The 10,903-nt window shown below is 37.9% G+C and overlaps 1 protein-coding gene across 1 annotated transcript; it reads right to left on the reverse strand.

Moving 5' to 3' along the window:
* Positions 1-1,760: 1,760 nt before the first annotated feature.
* On the reverse strand, positions 1,761-10,555 carry bmp4 (bone morphogenetic protein 4). The gene is made up of 4 exons (XM_051132528.1): positions 10,239-10,555; positions 7,484-7,606; positions 5,731-6,086; positions 1,761-3,161 (listed from the first exon to the last, which is right to left on the reverse strand). The coding sequence occupies exons 3-4, from the start codon at positions 6,077-6,079 to the stop codon at positions 2,308-2,310; spliced, it is 1,203 nt and encodes a 400-aa protein (XP_050988485.1). The 5' UTR covers positions 6,080-6,086; positions 7,484-7,606; positions 10,239-10,555; the 3' UTR covers positions 1,761-2,307.
* Positions 10,556-10,903: the final 348 nt, after the last annotated feature.

The following is a 10,903-nucleotide window of genomic DNA, read 5'->3' on the forward strand; positions in this document are numbered from 1 at the left end:
GTTTTAAGTTAGCATGAAAGCAAAGTATCAAAATAAACTAGAGAAACAGCTATTTCTAGGCAAAAAATAATCTTAATAAAAAAATTTACTTTATCCATATGATAAATGACTATATGTTTATATATATATATATATATATATATATATATGAACTTTATTTATTTATTTAAATGTATGGGTGCTTTCCTGTTAATTATATCATTAGAAAATGAAGTAGGGTAGCCTAACATACTGCAGGAAGAATACACTCGACATTAATTAATTATTTTTACATGTATTAATCAATAATTCCTGTCACAGAAATGTGATATTACCTTACATATGAGAAAGTGACGAATACACAACTTCCACTGGAAATCAAATAAGAATGAAAAGAATCCTGCTGGCATTTCACTTAGTATTTAGTCATCCTTAGAGATTCTTATTGGACCCCATTATGATTGAATCCTGTATGACAGAAGTCCTTAACAGTATTTTGGACAAGTGTTTATTTTCACGCAAGCCCCTGGCCTGAGTAGCACGAGAGGATTTGATCAATTAAAGCCTTTAAACCGAAAAGCATGTAACAAAAGACAGAAAGATGATCGGACAGTGATGCCGAACGACGCTTATTGACAGTTCAAAGGGCTTCCGTTGGTGTTATCGTGGAATACGGGCAGTAAATGAGTGATTTAGAGACTGACAGGCGTCTGTATTCAGTCTGCTGATGGAGACACACCGTCTCACCTTTGATTTGTTGTCGCGTCGCGTCGCGACGTGCGCAGCGCGGTGTCGCCAGAATCACGCAAGTGTCACTCCCATTCAGTCACGCAGTCTAGCCGCTATTATGCGCATCACAGACGCACCTGGATGAGGACTGGTGTGAACCCGCTCACAGCTGCGTCTGCTCGACTCCACTGGCAACATGCTGATATTATTACTAGTTATAAAAACATTCATTTAGTTATAATCTCCGCATTGGCTCTTGGTCCTGTGTCACGTACCCAATATGTATGAAGACACGACACTCATCATTATGATTTCTATGGTATGCAAACTTAATCTTCACTGAATCAAGTTTAAAATGCCTTTAGCTGTCATTGTCATTGCTTAAGTGTTTGTCAGCTGAGAAGTGTGTTGATTCACAGCACAGATGTTCATTTCCACTTTAAGTCACTCAACTTGTTTTTGTGCAGTCTTATTCAAATATACATCCAGGTTCCATCTGACCCCAAAATGAAATGTGTAGGTATATATTGTGTAAGGAAAACATATTGGCTTTTGCATAATTTTCACAAGACTTCAAGCACATTTTCCCACCAAATTCTTACTGCTATGTTTTGGTTTGTATTTGTAATTCTCAGGGATGATTCTGATTAGTTAATTATTACTGTAATGTAAAATAGTATTAATTACTATAATAACACTTTTTAGGACACTCTCACAGCATATTTGATAAAATAGATGTTTGTTTACATATTTGAACATTGATCTGTACAAATAAATGTTTCTTTCTTCTTCATATTGGGTTACCCATACCAAACGCCATTGACTAAATCAAATCATGCAAAAAGAGTATTATTTTACAAGTGTAATATTTTATGACAAGCATCAAACAGAGACTTGAGGCTTGAATTTAGGAGGTGTTTAGGTGGAAATGTAAAAAGCAAAATCAGCATTAGTCAGATAATAATGTGGCTGAAAATATAGATATTAATACATAAGGTTTTAGAAATGTTTGTTTGTAGTGAGAAACAAATATCATGATTTTGTTCTTGAAACTTTGATAATAGAGAGTCACACTGCCTTTTATTAATCTCACGTTGTTGTTGGAATGTTTCACAATTTATTTAACAACAAAGTAATTTTGGGAACATGTAAATCACATGCTGATGCAGAACATTTACCTCATATCAATACACGTCTGATCTCTTCATCTGTTATAGCAAGAAAATCAGTTCTCCTAGCATTTCACACAGTGCTCTATTTTAAGTACACAAACGATGCATTCCGAGGGGGTCACTTGGCTACGCATTTCGTGAACGTATACTGTATTAAAGAAATAAATACTACCAGTAAATAAACTTTTTAGTGGCTAATTCTTCTAGCTCATAGAAAAAAACCCTTATGCAGTCTGATATACATTATGAAAAGCTGTACAGCTGATTTATAATTAAAATAAGGACACTTTTATTTTTTTTTAATTATGTTGATATAAATATATATTTATATATACTTTTTTGTCAAAATATATGATCGAGGAGACAAAGAAATGAGACAAACGCATCTCAACACGGAAGTTATAAATAAGTGTCCAGGGTGCGACTGTTAGCGGCAGCCACATCCCTCCACCACCATCTCCTGATAGTTTTTCAACACCACCCTGTCCGTCTCGTCCAGGTAGAGCATGGAAATTGCACTGAGCTCGGTGGGAACGCAGCAGGCCTTGGGAATATTGGTGTTTACCGAGTTCACCAGCGTCTGTACAATAGCGTGATTGGTGGAGTTCAGGTGATCGGCCAACGGGAACGGACACTCCCCGTGACAATAGTACGCCTGATATCCGGGCGGTGCCACGATCCAGTCGTTCCAGCCCACGTCGCTGAAGTCCACGTAGAGCGCGTGTCGCCGACAGTTGCGGCTGCGCTTGCGACCTCTTTGCTTCGGGCTGCGCTTCGCTCGCCGCGTCAGCGGGTGACTTTTGCCGTCGTGCCCGAACGTGACCAGCAGCGGGCGAAGCTGGTTCCAGTCTTCGTCCGGAAGCGGATGCAAGGAGCGACTTACGCGCACGTGGCGTCCCTGGTGACGCGAGGTTCGATTCAGGGCCACCACCTCCACGGCCAGGCCGTGATTGGAGCTCTTGTCGCGGGTCCAGCGCAGCACGGCGGGACTCACGTCGAAGCTCTCCCATCGGGACGCGTTGTGGCGCACCAGTCGTGTGTCCAGGAGCTGCGTGATGAGCTGTCCGGCCCGCGGGGGCTTCAGCACCTCATATATGTTTATTCGGTGGAGACTGTCGTCTCCCGTGTGTTGAGGATCTGAGATTGCATCATCTATCTGTTGCCTGTAGATACGAAGCTCTGCGGTAGAAATGAGTTCCTCCTCTGGGATGCTGCTGAGATTGAAGACGAAGCGCAGAGGAGTCTCCTGTGAGGCGTCTGACTGCAGCTCTTCCATGTGCTCTAGAGGAGGAAAATCAGAGGACAGGTCAAGAAACTGGTACAAGATCAAATACACAGTTATGACAAATTCTGAAATGATACAGTAGCAAATTCTTATTAGACTGAAAAAACTGATCCTTTGGACCAAAAAATATATCACGTTCTCTTAATTGTTTGGTTCAAACCGTAAATTTTGATTTAATATTAATCAAAACTATCTTCCTTCCTAAACACAAAAACAATTATACAAAGTAAAAAAATGACTTATTATAAAGAACATATTTAGACCATATTTAATCAATATATTTTTTGCCTTTTTACAACTTAATATAACCATAAAAAATACAGTAGCTGTAATATGAGCTATGTAGCTATAAGTAGAATTTTCATTAAAAACTTTTTGTTTGTCAATGTTTAACTTTGTTTACTTCGTACAAAAAGACATTGATATTTTCAAAAATGCGACCCTGGACCACAAAATCAGTCTTAAGTAGCACGGGTGTACATCGTATGGGTCAAAATGATTGATTTTTCTTTTATGCCAAAAATCATTAGGATATTAAGTAAAGATCACGTTCCATGAAAATATTTTTCAAATTTCCTACCATAAATATATCAAAACTTAATTTTTCATTCGTAATATGCATTTGGACAACTTTAAAGGCGATTTTCTCAATATTTAGATTTTCTGCACCCTCAGATTCTAGATTTTCAAATATCTCGGCCAAATATTGTCCTAACAAATATCAATGGAAAGCTTATTTATTCAGCTTTCAGATGATGTATAAGTTTTAATTTTAGAAAATTGACTTTGTGGTGCATTTTGTGGTGCATATGTCACATATGTACTAAAAACATGAGGGAAAACAAACAAACAAACAAACAATAATTTTTCCAGACAGTAAATCTAGCCATTATGTGATGCACATCAACATTAAAATACTACTTATAGAAAAAATAAAAGAAACTATTGTTCACATAAAAGAAAAAACATGATTTTCAATTAGACCAATGGAAAAATATGTACTTAGTTTTTGTTTTTGTGTACAAACATGAATCCTAATAACACATAATTTAGTAAAATTATACCTTGCATTAACTACAATGCAATTTAACACAATGTAGTGCATACAGATTTTTAATGTTTGTTTGATATTAATTTGAAATGAATAATATCTATTTTTCTGGAAAACATTTATGACCCTTTTTATGTATTATGGTATTATGGCCCTCTCATCTAGGTAGAATTTCCAACATCTCTACTTTTATGTGTCTCGTATCGCTGTCATTCTCTCGTTTGATATAGCGCAAAATTATAATTACGATTGTGGTTTAAAACTGCATCACAGTTCTTGGGGATTACTTTACTGAACAGATGGCTAGAAATTTGGGATTCTTCACTAAAAAAATCATTCAGAAGAATAAGAAACTGGTCAGATTGAAGTGGATTATTTCTTCTTAAGAGAACCTATAAGATTGTTGGCAAATATTTCAAATAATTTCCGATTATTATAACTCTAAATTATCCCTTACATATTTATTCTCATCCAGTTATCTTTTTTATTATAAATTAACAGGTTTAATTAATAACATCACTCGGGCTCTTAGTTATTAATATTCATGCCTTGCAATCACACGTTTAATCTATAATGTTTGCTCTCGTCTTATTATATCACATTTTGAATGCCTACTTGAACAGCAGGAAAAGTATTTACTTGAGCAGCATCTTCACTGAAGGAGAGTGTAATTTCTGCATCACTAGAGGTGCCAAATAAAATTGCAATAATTTTTTTTTTTTTTTTTAGAAATATTGGCTCAGCCAATAGTGAGAGTTTGTGGGTGGGATGATTTGTTTGACCCACCAATGATATTCAAAAACACTTAAAAAACGTAACAGTCATGTAATTTATACTCCTGCCTTTCAAGTGCAAAACACATATTGGCTAGATTTACGAACTGCAGAAATTTTTCTGGTTTTCATTCATTTCTGTTTTTTAAGTTGTTTTTGTTTGTGCAAAACAGAAACTATGATGCCTATTTGAAAAAAAAAGTCATCACAATGAACATAAAGGTCTTTATTTATAATGTCTAATATTAAATTAAAATGTAACTCCATAATAAAGAAATGCTAATACATTTCTTTTACTTTACTTTTTTTAAGTTGGTCCAAAGTATCATTTCTTTTCAATGCAGAAGATGTTTAAAGATGTTTTGATTAAATTCTATTTTCAGTATTTACTTACTCCTTGTCCATTTTTCAGTGCAGTCTCAACTCTGACTCTTAAGTATGCAGGTAAAAAAGCAAAGTAAAATAACACAAATAAACTGTTTAACCATGCTGATGGCCTTCTATCAACTTGATACTAAATGTGTATTTTTCTGAAGCCTTCTGGGAATTCTGTCTGCCTAAGAGACCGCATTGCTGGCAACAGGAGTTTATTTAGAAATCTGTGGAGTAGCATTAAAAATAATTGCATGTTAAGGAAAGTCCCTCGACAGGATCCACATGACAAAGTGTGGTGCTGCAGAGACTTTTTAAATGTTGGGTTGAGACTGCATTCATCAAGTGTCACCGTCTCCGCTGTCTTACCTTCATGATGGAATCCTCTCACGGTGTTTGCTCGACTCGTGGACCTTTCGGGATAATCGAAGCTCACGTCGTGGGCTCCGGCCTCTTCGGCCTCCCCTGACTGCAGGCGGTACAGGTCGAGCAGATATTGGGGCACGACAGCCGAATAGCTGGGTCGCGGTCGCCTCTGCAGCCCAAACATGTGCAGCAGCGTGGCTTCAAAGTCCCGCAGCAGTTCATGACTCTGACCCAGGTGCTGAGCCGACACTTTCTTCTTCCCTTCCTCAGGTATTAGACTAGCATTGCTGCTCTCTCCCAGTAGGACTTGGCATAATAAAATGACCATCAGCATTCGATTACCAGGAATCATGATGTCTCTGGTGGGCAGGCGGGGAATTTGAGGAAGCAGAAGAGAAAGGCAAGACTTCAATTAAAGATGTTTGATTCCCCATTGTCACCTTGATTTTAATAATTAAACTGGATACCATTAAAATGTCATGGACATTTAGGTCAGAAACATACTTTACGCAAGGATTTGCAGGTATGCGGTCCTGTAACAGACCTCCACAAAATTTCCTTCAAACGTCTGCGTCATTACACGACATGCGTTATTATTCAGGTAGCTCATTACAAACACTTTGACTTCCACTAACATTCTCAGCAACATTCACTTCAAGCTGTTGCTCCACCAAGACAGTACAAGACAGTCTGAAATGCACTCGACATGTTTCAGATTTTTGAGCTTATTAGCTATACTAAAAAAAATAAGGATAATAATAATTTTCCCTCAGAAATTGCTAGCAAATTCCACAAATAGCAATTCTATGGTAACACTTAAAAGTTTGAAGTCGAAAGACTGAAATCGTATTTTCTTATACACAAACTGGAAAAAAGAAAGGGTGTAGAAACCATTTTCACTAAGAAATTGCTAGTAAATTTCTCAACTAATTACAAAATTGGCAAGAAACATTAATGTATGTTACATTTTGAAATAGAAATAGTATTTTCTTGTAAAATGTACTCCAATAATATTTGTTTACTTTGTAGATGCATTTGGGTTTGTGTACTTGTACAGAGTATGTTTTAGACCTTGTTTATTTAGAACTGCCATAACTTGTTTACAATCGACTAGTTTAAAAATCAGTTTTAGGGAGCATTCATCAAATAAATAAATAAGTAGAATTATGCATCACTTACTCACCCTCATGTCATTTCAACCCTAAACTCCATTGACTCTTTCCACTGATTTTTTTTTTTTGTCCTCCAAAGAGCATTTCAGTGATCAGTTCTTAATAGAACCATTTTTTCTTAGTGTGAAGAACATTTTAATAATCTAAAGAACCTTCTTCCACTATAAAGGACCTTTTGTGCAATGGAAAGGTTCCACAGATGCCAATAAAGAACCTTTATTTTTTAGAGCGTACGGACGCACAAAAGAACACATTCGCAAAAATATCTTCTTCTGTGTTCCACAAAACCATTTTGGAATGGTTTGGAATGACACGTGGGTGAGTAAATAATGATATCATTTTCATTTTTTGGGAGAACTATCCCTTTAAGGGTCAAACCAAACGACACTGGTAGTCACAACCGATGTCAAACAAGGACAGCAACCTACAATTTTCAAGTGCTTGAACCGCAACATAAAAAAGCTTAAAGCAAAACTCCTTATTGACCACTGTTTTTTGTAAAGAATGACTAAGCCTTTTAATTTGCTCCAAATATGCAACAACCCCGTCACACGATTAGGACTGGATAGGCGTGGTCCACTTACCGACAGAAAATAAAGCATGGGAAAACAGTCCATGTTTGTCGAGAGTTGATACAGGACGAGTTCCTCAAGTGAATGTTACGTGGTCCTGGAAGGCTGTTTAAGAACTGCAGTGAGATTCCTTTCCTGAAACACAGGGTATATTTGCCATTTAATATTTTACGTAATCCAATTACAACAAACACTTATAGTATGGCATGATTTCAGTATGAGCTAAATGCAAGTTTGGGACAGACAGACACCGTAAAGCAAATAAAATGTCGCTTGTAAATGAGCAAAGATAACGTGTTGCCCAAGACTGCCAGGTGTGAACACCTGAAAAGATGGCAATTCAATTTACATACAAATAGAGGTTCGTTTGTCAACAAAGAGATCCCAGACTGCCTCTTTTATTGATGGTCTTTTAAAAATCCCCCGGCCCAGACTGGCCATACAAGCGGCACCGTTCCTGGTTCTACACCTTCATGAAATAATTTGTGCCAAAAGCAGAATGGACTTAAGAGAGATATCTTTATCGCAACCACCGTGCAAATGGGATTTTCAACGATTAATTTGAGAACAGAGTAACTGCACTAACAGCAATCACAAGTGCTTGTGAAAGGTCTCAGAAAGCAACGTCATCACTGAATCCACAGCTGAAGTCAATAGTTGAGCGTAGCAACGCATGCATTTTGTCATTTCTTGGACTTAGTTCTGCTGGAGCAAGTCCATCCATTACAACAGGAATGATGCATTTTAACAAGAACACCGTGTGTGTGTGGTCATGAGTGTTATTTCTTTCTGTGTCTTCACAGTTGTGATACTAGCAGCATTTGCGTTGTGATTCTTAAATGATCTACTGAAACGTGGTTTTCAACGTGGTTACCAGGAGGCCAGTGGTTTTTAGATTGGTCAAATCTGCTGTTTGAACAACAATGCAGCTAGTACAGCTATTCAAACAGTTCATTATGTCGAGCGCAAACCATAAAAATGAGCGTAACTAAAAGACTTTGATCAGGCATGCCAGAAAACATGTAACAGAGCACAAACAACTGGTTTCTTCAGACCACCTACTCTTGTTTAAAAGCCTACAGATACTGCCCTAAATATTTACAGAATCCCTGTTTGAAGATGGAGTGCAGTGCATGTGCTTTTGGATAGAGTGGGTTTTATAGTGCAGTTTGCTTCTTTTAATTTGGCCGAGTCGTGTAAAGCTAACAGCACTCGACTTTGCTCTACCCTAACCGTGCTTAATGAGATTAGGTTATGCACATGGTTCTTCCGATGTGTATGGGGGAGCAATTTCCCACAGTAACAGACAATATGAGCAGACTGAAGACCCAAGTAGCATTCTGTCCATTTGGAAAATGAGAGAGCTTGAAGAAAGTAGCCTATGGCCTGCTGTATGGATGTGTACAATACAGAATCTGTATTGCACGGACACAATCTCTAGATCAGGATCCTCCAATTATTGTTTGACCTCAAACTTAATTTGCATGAAATACAACAAAACGACCAAAATATGTGCTCCTTTAGAAGTCCTCTGTCCATCAGATCCAATGATTGTTAACGGTTTTGCAGTATCATAACGAAAGTATGCAAATACAGTATTATAAGCACATTATTACATCCATCAAGAAACATTTCCTGAAAAAAGGCTCAAGACCTCTGCTCTAGTCTAGACAACAACATCTGTTGATGTGTAATCATCAGTGGACTATCTGACTACAACTCTTGCAACAGTGTTTACTTTTTAATAAGTATGTGGCATGAAAAGATATTTAGACAGTATCTTGTTTCTTCATTTTTTTGCCTTCCACCTCCTTGAACTAAAGATAAACATCCCTGCCAAGTGACTCATGGGTTGTGTCTCTTTATGTCATAATGTACCTCATAAAACCTTACAGACGTGTTCTTATGCTTGACTGAGTGCCATCACTCTTCACTACAACTCATTTAAGACAAAGTACGAGTCTTCAAAACATTCGTGGAGGTCAAATGTACTAGTTCAGTTGCACACTGGAGACCCTTTTTACTTACTAAATCAAATGAAGAACACAGCTATTATTTTTAACGCTTACTTGAAATGACAACGTAAACGCTGGGTAGACAAGAGTAAACATGAGTTAGCAATGCGTTAGTTGCCAGTTTAGGTTCGGAGCACTTACAATGTAGACTTTTGTTGTATATTCCAAAAAACTCAAAGCATAAAAGTGAATCTTGATACGTTGCTAAAACTGTACTAATATTAGCACATGTGAACAGCATTTAAAGAGATGTTTGAATGAAATGCCATAGTCTACTGGTACATTAGGAGCAGATGTGGAAGCTCTCATCCACCCGGCTGGTTTCATGTGAGCGCTCGGTCAGGTGCCTGAGCGCGTTGGTGGTTAACCTTGCAAAAAACATTTGACGTCAGCTATCCGGTAAGCAAATATAGAAATATTTAATCCCGTGTAACATTCCTAATACTCCCAGTACAATTATTTGGCTACGCAACAAAGCAGAACGCTCCCGTTTTCGGTTTATACAGCTTTGTTGATTATAGTAATTGCCTTTGTAGAAGTGAAGACAGGTTTGTGGAATATAATGGGAGCGTTCCATTTAGTCGCGTCGCCTACAGAGAATACAGGGCGTACAATATTCCATTTACGTGCAAAATGGCCAAAACGCGTGTTATTGGGTCGACATAATACCTCAAATATGGTTATAAATCAGTTCTTGTTCTTATCGTATCAAGTACCGTGTATGCTGACTAAAATAGGATAAGCCAACTTACCATTGGTAGAGATGCGCACGGTATTCCTGGATGAGAAGACGGTAAAAAGGAGTTTTCTAAGGAGTTCACCTCACACAACAAAAGTCCAACCCTGAAGCGAATGTTTATATCATTAGTTCCGCATCACGTAGAAGAAACCAACTGAGTCCAGTGCGAACGCCGATCTCTGTAGCTCCAAGAATAGTCGAGCACGCAGAACATCACCGACTGATCTCGCATCCAGTTCTCCGGGCAGTTTTTATGTGACCGCCCTATGAAGTTCCTCTGCCTCCTCCCCTACTTTCTCAACCCACCGCACTTCGCCCAACACCTCAGATAAACCCCAGAGAACGCAAACACACAAGATCTATTTCCTTCTTTAAGTTACATGCATGCACTGCAACACCACGCCGTGGATGGATACTGCGATATCTTCTGGAGTGCATAATCAGTACGCTGGCAAGCACATGCAATCTATTAAATGTTTTTTTTTCCCTCTAGGGAAGTCATCACATGGGTTGACCACACTTAAATAGCGGAGGAAAAGTGCATGTTTATTTGAGTCACAGAAAAATAAACTCAAGTTATAAGGTTAAAAGTGAAAGTTCTTCAATATGGTTCTTTGCCGCGCTGTATAATGGTTTACATGGGAGAGTTTATTTAGTTGTCCGAAGGTTCTTCAGAAC

Source organism: Labeo rohita, chromosome 17 (assembly GCF_022985175.1).
Source record: "Labeo rohita strain BAU-BD-2019 chromosome 17, IGBB_LRoh.1.0, whole genome shotgun sequence".
NCBI classification, from domain to species: domain Eukaryota; kingdom Metazoa; phylum Chordata; class Actinopteri; order Cypriniformes; family Cyprinidae; genus Labeo; species Labeo rohita.

Coding starts and splice junctions, on each gene's coding strand:
- bmp4 (XM_051132528.1), bottom strand. CDS start 6,079: ATGATTCCTGGTAATCGAATGCTGATGGTCATTTTATTATGCCAAGTC. Junction 3,162..5,730: donor GAGAGGATTCCATCATGAAG/GTAAGACAGCGG, acceptor TTCCTCCTCTAG/AGCACATGGAAGAGCTGCAG.